The 22,728-nt window shown below is 35.9% G+C and overlaps 1 protein-coding gene across 3 annotated transcripts in view; it reads left to right on the top strand.

The window, feature by feature from the left end:
- Positions 1–15,450, top strand: part of LOC149550867 (proteinaceous RNase P 1, chloroplastic/mitochondrial-like) — a 58,930-nt gene extending 43,480 nt beyond the window's left edge. For all 3 annotated transcript variants that reach the window (XM_089786450.1, XM_089786452.1, XM_089786451.1), the window contains 2 exons: positions 14,342–14,410; positions 14,552–15,450. In XM_089786450.1, coding sequence (XP_089642576.1) covers positions 14,342–14,410; positions 14,552–14,686 — 204 coding nt within the window. In that variant the 3' untranslated portion in view covers positions 14,687–15,450. The remainder of the gene's footprint in view (positions 1–14,341; positions 14,411–14,551) is intronic.
- Positions 15,451–22,728: the final 7,278 nt, after the last annotated feature.

Here is a 22,728-nt window from a genome sequence, read left to right as displayed (position 1 = left end):
ATAATATCAATGCCATGAACATATATATCATAGCAGATAGTCACGATTACATTAAGCATGAACTCTTCTATTAAGAGTAATCACTATAATCATGCAGTATCCATCTATTGTATTGACCATATACGAAGGCAATCAATACCCTTATCATCCTCTACAGATATGAAGAAGTAACATACATGTTTACAGTGTCCAGGACTGATGAGCCCACCGTAGCAAGAGATAATGACATAATAACTGAACTATATGTTAAGCATACCAATTATTGACTGCCAAAGAGATAATTGTAATCACGGACATACTGTGGGTAGTATGATAGAATGATCTTTAAAATCACTATATTATTATTGTTCTAAAAGAATGATTAATCTCGATTGGCAAGTCGTGTTGCCAAGAATGGTTAATCAATTGTTAAGACTAAGGCAGATTAGTTATTCAATGCAAGGTGTGTGCTGAAGAGTCTCTCAATAAAGATGTGATGTGAAGAAGATATGTTTACATCGATCAGCACATAATCTATTGGCATATCATTATCAATGTGAAAGAAGAGGGATTGACAATAACTAATCATTGATTAGTCATTTGAGGTGTGATCAAGGGATAGAATGAAAAAGATACATCCATTTGATTTTATAGTTATGTAAGAGAATCGATATCATTCCAGTCAGCATCACGATTACTTCTGTTTCATATTTTCATCCATATTTGCATCACTCTAATTGAGCACTAGCCTTGTCAAGGGAAAGTGGTGCACATATCTAAAGACATCATTTAGGAACTACACCAAAAATATCTCTGTTTGTGTAACAAATGAATTTATGGACAATCTCTGGTGCTCCATCAGTTAAATTCCTTGGTATAAAATGAGCAACCTTTGTCAATCTATCAACCACGACCAAAATCGTATTGTGTCGATTTTGTGTCATAGGTAATCCTTGTATGAAATCCATGGATATTACTTGCCATTTCCACTCGGGTACCTCATTAGGGTGTAATAGACCTGCTGGGTACCGATGTTCTGCTTTTACCCTCTGGCATTCCAAACAACTTACGACAAACTCTGTTATCTCCCTTTTCATCCCTTTCCAAAAATATAGGGGTTTTATATCAGATAGCATTTTTGTTAGTCTCGGATATCCTGAAAATGGGGCTGAATGGAATTCTCCTAAAATCAGTCTTTGGAGTTCATGGTCGCTGGGTACATAGATCCTATGGTGATATCTTAGTAATCCATCCTCTTCTAAGCTAAACTTTGAATACTTGATATCTTGTGGGTCTCTGATAAGAGCTAGGCTGACTTCTGCATAAAACTCATCATGCTCTAAGTCTTGTAAAATTTGATCCCTTAACCTGAAGTTTACAGTAGTTATTGTAGAGATGTGTCTTCTCCAACTTAGGGCATCTGCCACCTTGTTTTCCTTGCCTTTAATATAACTTATATCGAACTTGTAATTTGCTAAAAATTCCAGCCACCTCCTTTGTCTAGCATTTAGATTTGGTTAGGTGAAAATATACTTAAAACCACGATGATTGGATCTAAGTTCAAAAGGTTTTCCGATTAAGTAATGTCTCCACATTTGCAAGGCATGCAAAATTGCTACTAATTCAAGATCGTGGGGTGCGTAATTCTGCTCATAGTTTTTCAGCATCCTAGATTCATAAGCAATAACCTGTTCATCTTGCATTAACACACCTCCTAATCCTTCTCCGGATGCATCTGTTATAACTACGAACTACTTTTGTGGGTCAAGTACCCTTAGTATAGGTGCTGTAGTTAGTTTTTCTTTCAGAAACTCGAAGGCTAATTGACATTTTTTTGTCTAGATAAATTTCTTCCCCTTCCTTTGAAGTGAGGTGATCGGGGAGGCTATCCTTGAGAAATTTCTGACAAACTTTCTATAGAACTCTGCTGATCCTATAAAGCTCCTAACCTCAGATACATTTCTAGGTATAGGCCATTCCTTAACTGCTTTTATTTTTGATGGATCTACTGCTATACCCTGAGCTAATATAATGTGCCCTAAATAGTGAATTTCCTTTTGATAGAAAGCACACTTAGATAATTTTCCCATACAGTTTATGTTCTCTTAATCTTTGCAGAACTATTTCGAAATGCCTTTGATGTTCTTCCTCGTTCTTAGAATATATTAAAATGTCATCTATGAAGACGAATACAAACTTATCCAGTCAGTCTTGAAATATGTTGTTCGTTAAGTTCATAAAAGCTGTTGGGGCATTGGTTAACCCGAATGGAAAAAATGTAAACTCATAATGTCCATACCTGGTTCTGAATGCGGTTTTATGTATATCTTCATCCTTTATACGAAGTTGATGGTACCTTGACCTCAAGTCAATTTTTGAGAACATTGTCGCGCCCTTCATTTGATCAAAGAGATCACCTATCCTCGGTAATGGGTACCGGTTTTTGATGGTGACATTATTGAGCATTCTATAATCTATGCATAATCTCATGGTTCCATCCTTCTTCCTCACAAATAGTACTAGAGCTCCCCATGTTGAGACACTGGGCCGAATCAATTTCTTATCTAGCATATCTTAAAATTGGATCTGTAATTCCATTAATTCTGTAGTTTCATCCTATATGGTGCCCGAGATATGGGTTATGCTCCTGGTATCAAATCTATGGTGAAATCAAATGCTCGGGAAGAGGGTAGTCTAGGAAGTTCTTCTGGAAACACGTTTTGATAATTCTTTAAATAGGGGTACTTTTCCTCGAAGAATTCTTTTAACTTTTCTCTAATTTCCCCATCTTCATAGATATAGTCATCTCCATAAGTGGTGGGTTGAGGTTCCCTTGTGTCCTCAATCCTAACTGCAAAAATCTCACAGCCCCTTCTTCCATATCTTTTAAGTTGCATTGCAGAAATATGTTTTGATCTAATTTCATGTTTAATCCCTATAATGCTTGTGGGTCTACCCTAATCATCCACACAGTTTACAATTTTAGCAAGACAATCTACCTTGGCCTTATGTTCACTGAGCCAGTTGATTCCTATGATAATGTCGTAAGATCCAAGAGGTGCTACATATAAGTTCAATTTTGTTGAAAAATTCGAAAAATCAACCTGAGCTTCAAACAGGCATTGCTCTACCTTAGCCCTTGACTAGTTTGCATACCTGACTATCCATGGTTTTGCCATAAAGCTAGATCTTTTTGGAAACCTACTTAACAGTCTAGGTGATATGAAACATTTAGAAGCTCCAGTATCAATTAAAATGGATACAGGGTTTCTGTAGATCTTACCCAAAGTTTCAATGGGGCCTATCTGCTGTTTTGCCTGTCTATTATCCAGGGCCGCATGAATCCTCTACTGAAAGACTTGTTGTTGTTGTGGTAAAGGTGGTTGTTGTGGCTGGTTGGTGTTGGGTTTACTAGGGCACCTATTAGCATAATGATCTCCTCCACAGGTAAAACATCCTCCCAATGGTCCCTTCTTTTCATTATTCTTGTCATTCTTATTGGTATTGAAATTGTTTTTAACATCCTTAACTCCATTACCCTGTCTCTGGTTTGCTGTACTTGTAGTCCTTAAATTGTTTTTTCTGGGGCTTGAAATCAGCACCCTCTGAATTCCAGGTTGTCTTTCTCTTGTTGTCTCGGATGGAGTCATCTTTCCTGATCTTGTGTTCTTGCCGAACAACTATCTCTAGAGCTTCTTCCATGGTTCGAGGAGCGAGAACATCAATAGTTCCTCCTATCCTATTGTTCAAACCCATGATGAATTTCCTCACTTTCAGATTGGTATCTTGCTGATACAGTGGTACATATTTTAACAATCAGGTGAACCTCTCCCAGTACTTATGTAGTGACATGTCTCCTTGCTTTAAGTTTTGGAAGTCTAAAAGCTTCTGATCATAAAAGGTTTGAGGCAGCCAACGGTTCCGGAAAATGTTCGCAAATTTCTCCCAGGTGATGTCAATGGTTTTTATGTTCTACTCAACTTTGTTGTTTCCCCACCAGGTTGCAGCTTCTCCGGTAAAATGATATATTCCCCAAACTGCTTTTGAGGTTTTAGAGAAATTTCTAATTTCAAAATACTGTTCCATCTCAGTTAACCAAGCTTCTGCTTCCTTCTCGGACTCAGAATCGGAAAACTTGGGTGGTTTTATTTTCTTAATGTCTATTGATAGATCAACCACTATTTCTTGTTTCTTTTGTTTCTCTGATTGTTTAGGTGAGGAGTTTTTCTTGTTATGCTCGGAGACTTCTGTCTCCTCTCTAGGAGGTGGTGAGGATTGAGTTTCCTCATGGTTCTGCCCCATTTGGGCTGCATTTCATTCATTCTTCTTTCCATGTTTTTTAACTTTAGTTGCGTTTCTTGGAAGATCTGAAGTAACAAGTCATTAGAAGATTGGGTGTTCTCACGAATTATGTCTTGATCTACAATGTTCTCATTGCTGTTCATTTTATGTTTATTGTTCCCACCTATTAATTTGCAAATTGTGTCAATTAAGTGGAGGAAAGAAGAAATGTTCACAAAAAGAAAGAGTCTTGCAAACACATGAATCGCAAGAATTAACAACTTATTTTAACTTAATACTTCGTTGCTTCACTTAGAGCAACCTTATTTACAAAATTTCCTCTACTAAGGATTTTTACATCAAAGTTAATTAGTCTTGCTTTGCAGCACTTGATTTTGGCTCAGATTGGTACATGTCTCGCACCATATGGAATTGTAAAAGAGAATTGCTTTGCCGAGCGTTCCAGTTTTGGATCAACTTGTTTCTGTATGCTGCTTTGCTAGCAGGAGTCCACTTGACTCTTTCTTTCTTCATCCGTTATATTGCCTGGTTTAGAGTTTCATTGTCTCAGGGCATGGAACAACAGGTTTAGTCATATTTTGGGATGTTTTTAATTAGATAAGGAAAGATGGGGTGTCAAGTCTTCTTGCGGGCTGTTTTACGTACTTGCATCCTATGTAATCAGTCTAAAATCTTTCAAGTTTCAAAGAAGGTAGGGTGCCCTAGGTTCAATGTTGAACCCAGCGCTCTGATACCATATGTAACAAACGAATTTATGGGCAATCTTTGGTGCTCCATCAATTAAATTCCCTGGTATAAAATGAGCAACCTTTGTCAATTTGTCAACCACGACCAAAATGGTATTGTGTCGATTTTGTGTCATAGTTAATCCTTGTACGAAATCCATGGATATTACTTTTCATTTCCAGTCGGATGCTTCATTAGGGTGTAACAGACCTGCTGGTTACCGATGTTCTACTTTTACCCTCTAGCATTCCAAACAACCTGTGACAAACTTTGTTATCTCCCTTTTCATCCCTTTCCAGAAATATAGAAGTTTTATATTAGATAACATTTTTGTTACTCCCAGATGTCCTGAATATGGGGCCGAATGGAATTCTCCTAAAATCAATCTTCGAAGTTCAGGTTTGCTAGGTACATAGATCCTATGGTGATATCTTAGTAATCCATCCTCTTCTAAGCTAAACTCTGAATACTTGGGATCTTGTGGGTCCCTAATAAGACCTAGGCTGACTTCTGCATAAAACTCATCACGTTCTAAGTCTTGTAAAATCTGATCCCTTAACCTGAAGTTTACAGTAGTTATTGCAGAGATGCGTCTTCTCCGACTTAGGGCATCTGCCACCTTGTTTTCCTTGCGTTTAATATAAATTATATCGAACTCGTAATCTGCTAAAAATTCTAGCCACCTCCTTTGTCTAGCATTTAGATTTGGTTGGGTGAAAATATACTACAAACCATGATGATCGGATCTAAGTTCAAAAGGTTTTCCGATTAAGTAATGTCTCCACATTTGCAAGGCATGCACAATTGTTGCTAATTCAAGATCGTGGGGTGCGTAATGCTGCTCATAGTTTTTCAGCTTCCTAGATTCATAAGCAATAACCTATTCATCTTGCATTAACACACCTAATCCTTCTCGGATGCATCTATTATAATTACGAGCTACTTTTGTGGGTCAGGTACCCTTAGTATAGGTGTTGTAGTTAGTTTTTCTTTTAGAAACTCGAAGGCTGATTGACATTTTTCTGTCCAGATAAATTTCTTCCCCTTCCTCTAAAGCGAGGTGATCAGATAGGCTATCCTTGAGAAATTTCTGACAAACTTTCTATAGAACCCTACTAATCCCATAAAGGTCCTAACCTTGGATACATTTTTAGGTATAGGCCATTCCTTAATTACTTTTATTTTTGATGGATCTACTGCTATAACCTGAGTTGATATAATTTGCCCTAAATACTAAATTTCTTTTTGATAGAAAGCACACTTAGATAGTTTTTCATACAGTTTATGTTCTCTTAATCTTTGCAGAACTATTTCTAAATGCCTTTAATGTTCTTCCTCGTTCGTAGAATATATTAAAATGTCATCTATGAAGACCAATACAAACTTATCCAGGCAGTCTTGAAATATGTTGTTCATTAAGTTCATAAAAGTTGCTAGGGCATTGGTTAACTCGAATAGCAATACTGTAAACTCGTAATGTCCATACCTAGTTCTGAATGCGGTTTTATGTATATCTTCATCCTTTATACGAAGCTGATGGTACCCTGACCTCAAGTCAATTTTTGAAAACACTATCGCGCCCTTCATTTGATCAAAGAGATCATCTATCCTTTGTAATGGGTACCGGTTTTGATGGTGACTTTATTGAGCATTCTATAATCTATACATAATCTCATGGTTCCATCCTTCTTCCTCACAAACAGTACTGGGGCTCCTCATGGTGAGACACTGGGCCGGATCAATTTTTTATCTAGCATATCTTGAAGTTGGATGTGTAATTCCATTAATTCTATAGTTGTCATCCTATATGGTGCCCGAGATATGGGTTCTGCTCCTGGTATCAAATCTATGGTGAAATCAAATGCTCGGGAAGAGGGTAGTCCAGGAAATTCTTCTGGAAACACATCTTGATAATTCTTTAAATAGGTGTACTTTTCTTTGAAGGATTCTTTTAACTTTTCTCTGATTTCCGATAGGGATGCTAGGATAACTTCCAGATTTTGGCAAACATTATTTTCAGCCTTGGGTACTAAATTAAACATTAGTTCAGCTTATCATCCTGAGACAGATGGTCAAACGGAAAGGAAAAATCAAGTACTAGAAGATCTTCTGAGAGTATACTGTATGGACCGACAGTACCAATAGGAAACATACTTACCCTTGGTAGAATTTGCATATAATAACTCCTATCAGTCCACCATTAAAATGGCTCCCTTTAAGGCCTTGTATGGTCGTAAATGTAGAACTCCGGTGAGTTGGAATCGGTTGGAAGATAGAATCATTGTGGGATCTGAAATGCTTCAAGAGATGGAAGAGCAGGTAATCCAGATTTGTCAAAGATTAAAAGACCCTAAGGACAGACAGAAAAGTTATGCTGATGCCAGAAGAACACCTAGAGAATTCTCATTAGGGGACAAGGTATTATTAAGAGTTAAACCTCAGAAGAGTACTATCAAGTTTGGCAAGAATGTTAAATTAGCCCTGAGATATGTGGGACCCCTTGAAGTACTGGAATTTGTGAACCCAATAGCTTATAGGATTGCTTTACCACCAGCCCTTGCCAGGATGCATGATGTCTTCCATGTGTCATATCTTTAAAAGTACATTACCCACCATGATCATATGATTGATTGGAAATTATTGTAGGTACGAGAACTAGGGGTGGTATAGGTAAGACCACTCAGAATACTCGAGGTGCGTAAGCTACGCTTTCGAAATCGGGAGGTGAGTCAGTGCAAGGTCCAATGGGACGAGTATGTTGAGGATAATGCCACTTGGGAGGATTATCATGACATTTTTCAAAAATTCCCCCATCTTTTCTCTGAAAATGGAAACTGAATATTTCTTTTCTTCCTATATAAATTGAATAAGTTTAAAACTCTTCAACTCCTTATTTCTTTTCCCTCTTTATTTCTCTCCTTTTCAAATTCGAATTTATGATGTATTCGAATGGTCATCTTGATAACTGATGGTAGCTGAGGAGACTTGGACAACCATTAAAGAATGCCATGATTCGATTTTGGAGATCATTCCTTTTTCCATTCGGCTATCCTCTCCTTTTCTCTGTCTACTGCGAATTAATTCTAAGACTAGTTTGGATGATCTTAGCCAGACATCTTCAGTATTTTCTATCATCCCCGACTTCCCAACTTTGCTTATTTCTTCTGACGACTGTAATATCAGCTAGCAATTGAACCTGAGTTCTAGCCGCAGGAGGAAGAGCCACATAAAATCACAGGTCACGTGTCTTACATTCTCGACTAAGTCTAAGACCGATTGTGGTCAGCTTTTCCTTTTCTTTTTGCTGAATAATATATCAAAGAAGTAATGCCAATCATAGTTCGGATTACCACTGATTATAATATTGCTGCCTATAGAATAAGCAAATAGGCTGAGATTAAATGTGTATTCAAGAGCATAACTCCCTTCTATCCACCCTTAGTCAGATTTACATGTAGACTGAGAAAATCTTTGGTATTTTGCTATTACTTTTCCCTGTAATACATTGAGATCCTTTCTGATTTATTACGAGTATCTTTTAGATTATCTCATTTATGAATTTCAATGATAGAAAACTTAAACTGAATTGCATGAATCAACATTAATGCATGTGTTAGTAGAATTTTCCAAAACATTTTCAGAGTATTTGTAACACCAAGGAATTCACCGACAGTATGCCATAGAATCGGTGAAGAGGTGTGAATAATATTAGAATGCTCATATCTTACAAACACCAAGGAATTCACTGGCAAAGAAGCCATGAAAGGTGAAGAGGTGTAAAGTAAATAGAATGATCATAATCTTTCAAGCACCTAGGATTCACTGGCAAAGAAGCCATGAATGGTGAAGAGGTGGAGTTAACCTGCAAGAACCAAGAATGAAATCGGATATGAAAAATTATGTAACGAAAACACTTAATAACTTGTGCATGTCCTGGTAATGGAATTTGTTGACAAGTCGAGTGGTGGTGATCGGGTTCACAAACCCAACTGAAATCCTTGGCCAAGGTAGTTATAGGCATATGTGCCAATCTTGAGATCATTTGTTTGTCCATAGACGTCAGTTATATAGGTATAACTGATGGGACACTCAAGCCACCGGGTACCTTGGATGGCTGGACTTAAGAACATCCCAAGCCTGATCCTGAGGTAGGGATGCTCATTCTACTAAGATAGAATGTGTGGGGATAAGTATGGTCCGAGGTTGGGAGGTTAAGCCTATGTCAATGCTTCTCCTCTCACCAATGTCGAGGCTTGAACAACAAGATAAAGGTATTCCTCCGTTATTTCTGTATGTTTCTTTACACTTTTACCTTTAATCCTTAGTAGAATAATAAGATAGTTTAGTTTTCTAATAGCATAATTTGAATGAATATATTCATTGATATAGAAGTTAGTCGTTACTTTATTTTCAGCTGAATATGTTATCAATTAGAAATGGATAAAATGTTAGCATTGCATTTATTTATTTAGCTCGTTATATCAGCTGAACATGAATTACAGTTAGAATAGAAAGCAGTTACTTTATCATAGTTAATAGAAGTCATTATCATGTGAAATGGAATCAGTTATTAAATCAGATTATTAGGTGTTTTAAATTGGTTATGAAAATTCATTTGTTACAGTTTGAATCTATATATCTGACAAGCAATTACTTGAAGTGGGTGGTCTGATTAGACCCAAGTCATATTATCAATTGCATAAGTCATGGTGACAACATTGATTTGGTTGAAGAGGCTTCTGAAGGAGCCCAAAGTGGTGGGGAAGTGTCATCGGTGATGTTGAGAATGATGAAACAATCAAGGGTAATGGACACTAGCAGAGAAACAAGCAGGGCAATGTCTGATTCTAAATATGAAAAGTTGAACAAGTCAAGCAGTTAATCCTGAAAATGCAGTAATTCTGGAACATCCTTGAAATATCCAAAAGTGGAAAGGCATGAAAAGGAAAAAAAAGGGCTAAGTCTGAAGAACATCATTGTAAAAGCACCCAAAAGAGGAAGGGCATGAAAAATCAGAGTATGAAGAAGTCTTTGATCATAAATGCCCAAGATTGAAAGTGTGAAAAATCGTCCACACATTGATTGAGAGGAGGTGAAAATGGCAGAAAAAAAAGGTTCAGTCACACCTTCTCAAGTGGGGCCAAGTTGGAAAGGGTATAAGTTGAGTGAAAATGAGAAAATGACCAAGTCTTGATTCAGGAATGTGGAGGGATGCAAGAAAATGGTTAAGTAAATGATAATTCCTCCACACATGCTAGATGGTTCTCTTGGGTGCAACTCCTCCTCGGGCAAGGAGTGGTTTCCAAATTAAAAAAATTCCTTCCAAGGCTAAAGTGTGCCCTTGCACATGGATTCCACTAAATTAGAGAAAATTTGAAAAATGTAAAAATCCTTGACAAGGCCTCAAATGTGCCCTGCAGTGCAAATCCTGTGCTGGTAAGGATTCTTTTCAAAGTCGCAAAATCTACCTACTACCTACCATTATATTTTCCCAAGAACACCATTTCCATCATAGCATGGGATTTTGCAAATCTATAAAAATACTTCATCTAGTCTCATATGCACTCTAGACTGCTAGTTCTTGATGCTTAAGGAATTCCACCTAGTGTCCAAAATTCCTCCACGAGGTCAAAATTGCACCCAACAATGAAAACTTAATGTTTAATTAAATAATTGCTCACCTGGTCTAAAGACTAGTCAACCGCTAATCAAAAATCCTTCCTCTGCTCACTCTAGCTTTGTACAGTGCCCTTTTGAAAGTATAACAGCCCATATGAAATACCACAGCAGATTATAAGGCTGAAATGCCTCCTCTAGAGACTGTGTCAGCCTTAGTGGAGGATGAATGGGTGGGGATAAGGTAAGGCTTCAAGCTTTCATACCAATGAATCGTCCTCCTTGTGCTATGTATGTTTTGGGGTTCTAAGTTCCACTTGAAGAGAAACCATAAAGGGTTTTGTATTTGAAAATATGAATCAACTTTTCACCTTGAGTTGAATTTGTAACCTGATACTGATGGTAATCTGCTAATAAGAAATCTTTGGTCTGCAAGACCTGCAATCAAGCACAATGGGTGCTTAATGAATTTCTTTTGGGATATTCTTATGTATGAGGTGTTTCAAAGACATGTGAATTGTTTTTCATTTCTCTTCAATTGTCCTATCAAGTTCTCTAGGAATACTCTCCTTGGCCTGACAGAGGCAGAAGCATAGAAGAGGTGCCTACTCCTGTCAATTGACACATAATTGTCTATAGTTTGATCATGAGTTTTACCTTGTCAATCTGAACTGGCCTAACGTCCTGAAAATTTAGACATTGAAGTTCTTTCTCTAGAGTTGCAGGATACAATTTGCATGCATAAGAAGCCATGACTTTTCAGAAAGAACTGGCTCAAGCATTTCAGCACAACCCTTTTATTTTCATTCTCAGCTTCTATCTTACTGCTTTAAACTTTGTCTATTTTCTTGAAAATCTAAGCTAGAAACCTATTAATGAAAACTGCATCTATCTGGTTTGACTTGTCATTTGTTTGATTTCTAATAGCTTTTCATTGTTCAATGATTAGATTTTTCCATGAATATTTTTTTTCCGCTTTCTGATAGTTTTAGAACTTTTTCTTTTAGTTGATTTGTTTAGTAAGTTGTCACGAACATATTTTCATTTCATAAGATACTAATAGTGATTTGCTTAGACCTGAATCTGTCCAGATATAATCTAGGTGTAGTAACTGCATATGTATTTATACATTATGCACTCATGATGTAACAACCCATTTCCCTTAGCCTTAAATAAAAACTATCATATCATTGAATACAGTTACATTTCATATTCATGAGCATGAGAAGGCAGTTACAACAGCTACTTTACATATTTCAATGAAAGAGAATCAACGGCTACAACAGAATAACTGAATCCTAAACAATTAAAAGGAAAATAATTGATTTAACGATATTAATCGTCTAAACATATCTTTGACTGGAATTGCAATTTCATGAAAGTAAAATACATGTTAATAGAAGATGATTGAATGCAGATCATATCGCTCTTTTGTGCAAGTCTTGGCATCTGGTGGGGAGGAGAAGCATTGTCAGGGGCTTAACCTCCCAACCATGAACCCTTAAGTACCCCCACACAATTTCTACTAAGAAAGGCCCTCCCTACCCGAGATTAGGCATGAGACACCCCTGTCCTACCAGTAAGCATCCCGGTGTTAGAGTGTCATTCCACAACTGGCTTAAGAACAAGAATCATACCCTTAGACCACCATGAGCTGAATTGGTTTGGTTTATTTGTTTAACTCCATTTCCTTCTTCATGCAAAACCGATTAACCACCCTTTGGTCTTACAATTTATAATCACAAAAAAAATTGTTATTAGTCCACACCCTTCATCTTGACCTTTTTGATCATCCCCAATGAATCCTACTGTAGCTGTCTAAGATTCTCGATTAAACTCTGTTTACCACAATCAAGATTTTCTCACCCAACTTGGGTTTATAACAGATTCATAAAAGAAAAGTTCATGTTGACTTTTCAGAGCAGTTACTTGACTCTGAGTGTGCCTTCTCTTTTACTTAAGGGCATATAGATGATGCCCCTGTATAAGTTGCACAAAGTTGGAATCCTTCCAATTTAATTTAAGTTCAGAGAGAATAATCATAATAGTAATCAATAGATAAATTCCGACCCATCTCACATGCATTTAATCAATTTGTCTTATGAAATCAAGACATTCAATTTGGACCTAGTCCATTTGGCTCTATCTAATATATATAGCAATGTTTATTTCATAATACCAAACTAGAACTTCCATAGCCTTATATAACAAAGTGGCAAGAAAAACTTAGAAAGAATGCACGACATAATAGAGGTATTATCATCCTCAAGTGCTAGTGGAAACTTGCACTGCCTAGCACGGCTCCCAGACTCTAGTATACCAGGCCTCCTACGAATTGTAGGTCTCCATATGGATGCAATACACATATAAATCAACAACACTATGTATGCAATTCTCTATAATGAAACTTTGGCAAATATAAAATGCAAGACACAGGTATGTGTCAATGGCACTACGGATGCGGTGGTACTGATATGAAAATGGCAATTGCAATCACAAATCTCAATATGGAGCAATATGTAGATACCCATTTTGAAAATCGTAGGTAGCAATATGAATCCCAGTTATAAACCCACCTGGTATGGATGCAATTCTCATTGGGGCATCAACAACACCCTGAATGCAAATTACTGAAAGGGAATGATGGCGAGTTGCAATTGTAGGTAAGAATTAAACGGCAATATGTAAGCAAACACAAATAGGGAAAATAGTCACCAACATAACAAACTCAGACATGGAATGCCTTTTTGCTAGTATGAAGGAGAATCACATAAATGGAGAGTGCTTACCATTTTAATCGCATGCTCGATTCAAGAATGGAGTTATGAGCAAGGAGCGGAAAAGTGACAAAAAAATGAGTTATGTTTCTTGGCTTAATTTTTTAGAGTCATAGAACTAAATGGGCTGAAAGACAAATGGCCGACGGAAACAATATCAATTAAGGCCACTAGAAAAGAAATATAAAGGCCTGACAGAAGAATTTAAATATAGGCCGCTGGAAAAACAAAGGGCCGATGGCACAAAATAACAATATTAAAACAATGCCAAAATGGGTGGACGTAACAATAAAAATATTTGGCATTGCAGGGAATAATAATTTTACTCCTAATGATAATCATAATGATAATTAATATATATTACAATTGTTCTTAGTCCATATCATGCTCAAGTGAATACTTTTATTTTCTTATTAAATGTGTTGTCCCGGTTAGCTCATGGTGATCGCTTGGTATACTCTTGCTTGCCTAGTCTGATTTTCTCCTATCCATGGTGTTTTAGGACTCGTACCTTTTTTCTCAATGGTAGGTGGTGCCCTCATGCCCATTCTTTTTCTGGCAATGCTTCCCCCCTTCGTCACTTCCTACAAGAGAAATTTATCATGGTAATAACATATTTCTCATCTTTTTATGAAATCAAAATTATCATAGCATATGATCATATTAGCCAACCATTTCCAATTCATATATCATCGTAACAATTAACCACTATTCCATCTTCTCATGAAATGATAACGAATAACCAACACTTTATTTTCACATGAAACCATAATGAATAACTAATTTAACCTATCATTCAACTTTGCATGAAGCCTCAATGGCTATAGAGTAACTATTAAAATTGAGCCAAATATTAGGATGTAACACGAGTGTTTAATTCTACATCTAATATTGTTTGTGACCATTTGTTCCTACATGTTTTCATATGGTTGAGTGTTCAGGTTCGATTCTCCTTCACCACACAAGGTCCAGAGTTGTACATGCCACCTCCGTATTCAGTTGTGATTCAGGTATGTTTCAGATATCAGTAGAAAGAGGTAGACTATTTTAGTATTCAGTGTGTAGTTTCTTCTTATATTTATGAATGAGCTTTCTAACATCTATTTCAGTTTCCAGTTGGTACTATAACAGCCTTTCCAATTGTGATATAGGAGTCTGAAAGAGGATCATGGCACATACCCATAACAGGGGGAGATGAAATTCAAATCTCAAGGAAATGGCTTTGCATTAGAAGGCCTGTTAAGGCTCAAGAAACGAGGCAGCGTAGTCAGGAATCCCAAAAATAAGTTAACAAAATTCCAAACTCCCAGAACCTGAACATGCTTATGGAATGGTGACTTGTGACTCGGATGTGGATTTTGACATTACTAAGGTCTCAAGAGCTGACAACAACATGAAAAGATTCTATTTCAAGATCTGCCTACTGAATCTGCTTCAATCACATCTGGATTGGGGAATTAATAAAGTAGTTCATCCCTTTCAAGTCAATATACTAACAATTAAAACCAGAGAGAACACAATTTGGTGCCACCTGCATGCTGACTTCCTGCTTCAGTAACACTAACAATATCAAGACTTTGCAAAACCATATAGACTTTTCTAACAATTTCCAAATTTGATGAGTGCAATATTTCTATATTTGATGGGTGAGATATATCTATAGCCCAACGTTGGCACCTTTGTAAAGATTCTTAAAGTTGTAGTTCTCTGCATGGTGCAGGTGGATTGGCAACCCCCAGGTTACTTCAGAGTTTGGTCATTAGGCTAAACTAAAAACCTCTGTGCTCCTTTTTCAAAGGGGTTTCTCATGCTCCAAGTTGGCTTGCTGGTTAGACCAGGGCCTAAAAGTCACCTTCATTTCTACCATTCTATGATCAAATGCTGTTTTTATAATGGACCAGTTTGCAATCAGTAATGGCTAAGTTGTTTTGGTTGCATCTGTCGCTTCCCTTTTCTTCAGAGCAATCTGTAACCTTGGTCCCAGTGTATCCAAATTTTCAGATATTTTGAACAAAGAAATCCATCAAATCAAAAAATTGTTGATGTGCAACTTGCTGATTACATTGCATATTGCAAATTAGCCAGTAAAAGTTCCTTTTCAATTGAAAAACATGATGCTTCATGCAAAGCATGACAAGTTTTAAAAAGGATTGAAAACAGTAATTTATCAAAGTGTTGCTAAAAATAAATAATCAGGGAACAGGTCATTAAGCTATATTCATTATCTGGTGCAGATGCTCCAAGATGTTTGTGATGTATATCTAAGTTAAACAAGATGAAACATTTAATAGATGTTTGGAATTACAGTGACTATGGACACAAGTGAAATACATTAACCTCATTTGAAATTCAATGGGAAACATTGACTGTTTAAAAATGTGTCCTACATGCCAATAGTCTTGTCAAAGGCATAGACAAAAAACCTGAAATAGCAGATGACTATAAAAACTACAAGGCAACATTTTGCGGGAGCAAATAAGGTTTTACCTATGATATTGCTATCAGGATTTAACCGTGTAGTGTTTAGGTCAAATTCATTGACCCATGTATGAGTAGTGGTTCACACATGAATCCATTTCTCATGAGAATAATTGGAACACTTAGCACTCATTGGATCTAGGTGATGCTCACAGAGGTGAAGCATCGGGACCATGTATCATGAGTAGTGATTCATACATGAATCCGTCTCTCATGAGAATAAATGGAACACTTAGTATTCATTGGATCTACGTGACGCTCACAGAGGAGAAGGTCTGAGTACTAAGTGTTCCATTTGTTCTCATGAGAGACAGATTCATGTGTGAATCGCTACTCATGATACATGGGTCAATGAGTTTGACCTAAATGCTACATAGTTAAATCTTGATAGCAATATCACAATTTGACTTGCTGTGGAAAGTGTCTCCTACTTATCAAGGTTTTACCTGTTTATGTTTGACTAATTTTCCTTAGGTAACCAATATTTAGTAGTTAGGTCTTTTTTAGTTATGTTTGGGTAGTTACCCTACCTACTCCCACATCTTGCTTGCATTAAGAAGGTTGTTGTACATTGTACTATATCAATTTCACATCTATTGAAGCACTCTTCTATCGTTCAATCTCTCTCTTTATTCGAGTTCTTGCTCGAGCATTTTTTGGTAGTGGTTTATTTATTGGTTCAATCCCTTAAGTTTGCAGCTCCATGATGGTGTCCTACGTGTTTCTTCATGGTACCAAAGCCTGAACCAAGGAGATTACATCCCATATTGGAGAATTAAGTTGCTAGAGAAGAGATTTATTACAGAGGCATCAATTTGTGTCTTCATGAATTCTAGGTGGTCAATACAATTGGCATTTCATTTTTATCAAAAATCTTGAATTGCCTTTCATTGAGCGGTCTACTTTGCTTTATTAGCATGTTTACATTGATTCTTGTTGATTGTTGGAAGCTTTTCTCCTTTTTGAGCTGTTAAAATTTTGATTATTTTCAGATTATGTATGTATATTCTTTTTAACATATTTAAGAGGAAGATTTGGTCTTCCTTTTTATACATTGTTGGTGCCCCTTCACCAAAGGGTCACCACTCTTGGCCCTATTTAGTTAATTAGAATAATTATAGCACAATGCTATTATAGTATTCGATAATATTATTAATATAATAATTATACTAAAATAATAAATATAATTGTTATATTATAATAATATATATTATTAATTAATTAATGTCTCAATTAGTAATTTGTATTATTTGAGACATCATTGTGAATTGGATATGTAAGGCTCCTGAAACTAACTTCAACATTCCCTCTTAACTAGGGATACTTTCATATTAGGTTGAATCATAATGATTGCATCATTATGGTTCACCATAAACATCACAATGGATTTTATGTTCTTGTATATCACCTGAAGTGATATTGAACATTATGTTCTTGGATATCACCACATGTGATAGTGAACATTAGATATCTAGCATTATGGTATGTTCTTCGGATGTCATATTTTGTGATGCAAAACATTACATATTTTTCATTATGGTATGTTCTTCGGATACCACCTTATGTAATATTAAACATTAAATTTTTGTTATGTTCTTTAAATACCACTTTAGGTGATATTGAATGTTAAGATTCCAAGATCTATTGCAAATGTAATGGCATTGCCTTGTAATTAGGTATATGTTTTCTATATGCAACATCCTCTCATTTATATTGAGCATGGGTGAATGAATAGACATGTCTATTCAAAAAACAAATAATTAATAATACAAACTTAATTATGTTATATATATATATATATATATATATATATAATAAGCTTATACCTCACATAATAATATATCTCATATATAATTATATGAATAACCATAGAGTTATCCAACAAAAGCTACCAAACATTAACACTCCCTCTTAGTAAGGGAGGATAAACACAAAACAAATATTACACCATTGGTAATATAAGAATATCTTAGAAGTTTTCCACAATTAATATCGCATATGATATCAAGAGTATTGATCTCTAGAATATCAACATACGATATTCATCAATTACTCAAACAAAGGGTAAGATATCCCATTTGATATCAAGAGTCTTGATTTCCTAGAATATTGACATCCAATATTCATCAAGTACTTCAAAACAAGGTTTAGATATCACTTTTGATATCAAGAGTATTGGCCTCCCAGAATATTAATGATATTCACCACTTACTCAAAACGTTTAGATATCACATTTGATATCAAGAGTATTGGCCTCCCAGAATATCAAAGATATTCACCACTTACTCAAAACGTTTAGATATCACATTTGATATCAAGAGTATTGGCCTCCCAGAATATCAATGATATTCACCAAGTACTTTAAGAGTAATGGTCTCCCAGAATGTTGAGATGCAAGATATTCACCATTTTCTCAATTTATTTCATTTTATTATACAAGTTGATTGTAAGATTGTCACCTTACAACAACTTTTCCCAAATACAAGTGATGATCATTTGGAAGTCGTCACTTCCTCATGATACACACAGGGGATAGGCCCATATATATGTCACATGGTCACAATCCTCTTTGACTGTAACAACTTATTAATCATTAGAGAAACCATCTCATCATGGTATAATCCCTCTTAATCAATAAGGTCGGGTTCACTGAAGGTTAACCAAATCACATCCTCAGTCTTCTCCCTCTGAATCTTAATCTCCCTCTTTTTCTTGCAAGAACATTCTTAGAGGAAAAGATCAAGGCAAATAACTCATAGAAAAATCAAATAAGAATATTAGTAGTTTTATCTTATTCTTATTTCTAATATTATTTATATCTCATAATAACATTAGAATTTAAAATTCAACATTTAATATTATACTGATCTTCAAACTACCATACCTTTCCAAGGTAGTGGCTATAGTCACTCCATATATTGGCAAGCTTGGTTGAAAGTTCTACTATGTCCCATCATACTCGACATCAAACAAAGTATTTTCCATGTGTTTGAGGGATGCACCAATAAAGTGTTGATGTTTCAACTTTTAATATCTTCCTCTGCTTTGCTTGTAAATCGTTGTCAATTCAAGCCCCCTTAATCGTAATTGATTTTACTAAATTCTACATTCATCGCTCATTCAAATGAATGACTTTCTCTAGAATTTACACATTTGTGCTGGTAATTTGGTTCTACGTCAAGCAGGGTTCGCACACGAAAATCATAGTTGCTAGTCACAAATGGAGAAAATTCCTCCCAGGAGATAGCACGATACTCCAAAATTTTAAGCTCCATATATGATAATGCATTCAAAAACATGATAATAATTCATTACAAAGTAGCTCATGGCACCAGTTCAAAGAGGTGCAATATCCACAAATACAATATCTTCATTTATAATAGGAGTGTTGTCTCATTTCACTAATCTAATTTGAATTGCCATGATGTTGCGACACATTTGATACACCAGAGATATAGGTATTTGAATGCATCGTTAGGAACAATATCATCGGCTGGTCATATTGAATCATGAATGTCATTGTTATTGCAGAGGCTCAATTCACTGCATAATATTGCCTTTGAGTTCCCTATCCATAGCATGAGCCTCCAATACGAAGCATTAATTTATTTTCCACTAATGAGCATAGTCTTTAAGCATGTTTCTCACTTGCGGGAACCAATCGAGCCAATGAAAGGTCGCTTACCTTTTAATGAATTCATTCTAAGACCTTTTCTTATCAAGGTATCTTAATGTGCTGTTAGATATTTTCCAATGTTTATGTGGAAGACGAAAGCTTACGACATAATTTGTGTAGTGAAAAAGACAAGAAATTTACAATGGACGATACACTACAAGCTCGAGCAAGGAATTTTGCATGCCTTAGTGTATCTTCATCACGCTTATGATCTGTTGGGACATTACTTGCAATGAAGTCTTACTGGAATCCTCCATGGAACCTTGCGTTTCTGACTTTGGTACAATTGAACACAAACAAGTCTGAGCATTCCTTGGTCTTAGCAACTTCTCAAAGGTTTTAATAGCCAAAGTGACATCAAATTTTTTTTCTTCTTCCATACGTCTACAGTAGGCTCTAATACCATGTTAAGTTTCCAGGATCTACTACAAATGTAATGGCATTGCTTTGCAATCAGGTATATATTTTTCATATGCAACATCCTCTCATTTATATTGAGCATGGGTGAATGAATAGACATGTCTATTCAATAAACAAATGATTAATAATACAAACTTAATTTTATATATATATAAAACCATAGAGTTATCCGATAGAATCTACCAAACATTAACATTGAACATTAGATATACACCATTATTTTAAGTTTCTTGGATACCATCTCAAGTGATATTGAACAATAGATATTTACCATTATATTAAGTTCATCGAGTACCACCTCAAGTGATATTGAACAATATATATCTACCACATGGCATCTTCCTCAAATAACCACCATAGTGGATTTAGAAAATTACCTTATGGCATGTCCTTGGATACCACCACATGTGTTACCCACCATAAAGAATTTTAAAATATCCCATGAAGTAATGAATATCCGTTACATGTGTAGATATCATCCATCATTATGAGATAGTCGCCTTAGAATGAAGGTAACAGTGTACAAATGTCTTATCGTGGTGAGGTTGTCACGTCACAAAGACATTCATTTCACATTTACAAAGAAATTCACCATAGACTCTCTCACGTACCATTGTCAAAGCGTCACACACACAACATCTTCCATAAACCATATAAGAGGGTGGAACAAGGGCTTTCACCTCAAACTTCTCTCTCACGGAGAAGAATGCTTTACAAGGAATTGCACCTCAAACTTCTTCCTTATAGAGAAGAACTCATCAACAAGAGGTTGCACCACAAACTTCTTCCTCATAGAGAAGAACTCATTAAGAAGATATCAACCTTTAGACATCCATGTCCAAGGTTGCTTTTGATGTTTTCTCTTACTCCCTCTGAATCTAATGACGACCTTCTGACATCCTCATCCAAGGTTGCTTCTAATGAACTATCAAATTTTCTCTAAATCTGATATCAACCTTCTACCTCATGGCAACAAGTTGTGTCTTTATTCTTTAGCCTACATCAAGCTCTTTTCTTGAATGCTCCTTGATCCAACAAGTGTCCATCTACCTAGGAATGACATGACCAATATATTTGTACAAAGGCCTTCTAGCCTACATGCATGGAACTTCATCATATGAATCATAGTCCTCTAAGTGCTATAACTTCTTGGTCACTAGAGAAACCATCTCCACATGGTTTTTTTAACCTCTCGAACCAATATGATCCAGATCCTCAACTATTAACTGAAGCAAATCCTCTAGTTGCTTTCTTTGAAGATCAAGTTCTTGCATTAACCTCTTGATCATCTCATCCAAGGTTGCTTCTGAAAATTTCTATCAAACTCCCTTTGAATGTTTCAAAGAAACATTTTCAGCCATCAACTCAATCCCAGGACTGCAAGCATCAAGTTCATTCTCCCTTAAATGCAATCTCTTATGCTTCTTGACTCGTCCTAAGAGCATTTCAGAGAGAGTTTTCAAATAATTCATAAAACTAAACCATCTTGAAGGGAAATATCAATGATAGAAGCATACAAGATTTGTTGTCCTAATGTTATAGCATGAATTAACTACGTAAGAAAATTATGAACATTGTTCAAGAGCATGAAATACTTCTCTTTATTGATTTTATGACAACCAATTTATTTTTCTTGAAGACAATGGAAATTTGCTCAAAGGGTGCACTCGAGTCTGAAGTGTTTGTTGCTCCAAAGAATGATGTCAATTGTACCATAAAAATCAACAATCTACGAACATCTCTCCCAAATTGTGGTGCTCGAGAATAAGGTTAAATCCTAGCAAAATTCCTTGTAGTCCCCGAAGAGAAATCACCTCCAATGGGGGATGAATCAAGCCTGCTTCATTGTCTCACTAAAATTTACCTTCTCTAGTGTCACTTATAGACAATTTTCCTTGTGGTGGTTATACTTCTATGATCGATGATGATCATTTATTTTGTTTTGTTTTGTTTAATAGTGTTTAACTTGATATGTTTCTATTGGGCCTTATGTTAGCATGAATGTTGATGGTATTCCTATGGGGGAGTATCCTAGCATTGTTGGAGACATGATTTAGAGGTTGTGGGTTGCACTCATGACAAAGTTTGTCATTGATGTCAACATCTTGGTTATTATGTGAAAACTGACAAAGTAACAAACACAGCTTGGTTTTTTGAGGTTCATGGATTGTGGATGAGTTTACATGCAGTTGCATTTATGTTCTATAGATTTTCTAGATGCTACATTTTAGAGGGCTATGGAAACATGAAGATTGGACAAATATATGATGGATTTAGTGAAGATAGTGTTCAAACAGTTTATGGATAATACTGATGTTTTGATTATATCTCCTAATAGAGATAGAATATGGTTATGTGGACTTGGACATAGGTAGAAGATATGATGAAGATGTGGTGGTCAAGCGCGCACATCCTGATGACCATCAAGTGAAGAGTTTTGAAGACTACGAGCTGACAGTTTGTAATTGTGAAAGGTGTAAAGATGTAATGTAACATGTAAATGTAATATCTTAAGATGGTCCTATATTATTATTGTAAATCGGGAAAGCCTCAAAGCTGACTCAATAATTTGTTTTAGGACTTGGTATAAAGGAAGTATGATTTCTTTGGTTGTAATCATCCAGTGCAGATATTGTGTAATATGAGTATGTGAACTTGTATGTGAGATCCAGTGAACCTAATAACGAATATCTTTTGATCAGAGAAGTGTTTGGTGTAGCTAAGGCACAGTGAGCTTACATAGTGATTGTATTT

Source organism: Cupressus sempervirens, chromosome 6, assembly GCF_028749045.1.
Source record: "Cupressus sempervirens isolate cs-2001-9-10 chromosome 6, ASM2874904v1, whole genome shotgun sequence".
Taxonomy (NCBI): Eukaryota; Viridiplantae; Streptophyta; class Pinopsida; order Cupressales; family Cupressaceae; genus Cupressus; species Cupressus sempervirens.
The sequence above is the reverse complement of the archived record's forward strand: the minus strand, read 5'-3'. Positions and strand labels throughout refer to the sequence as shown.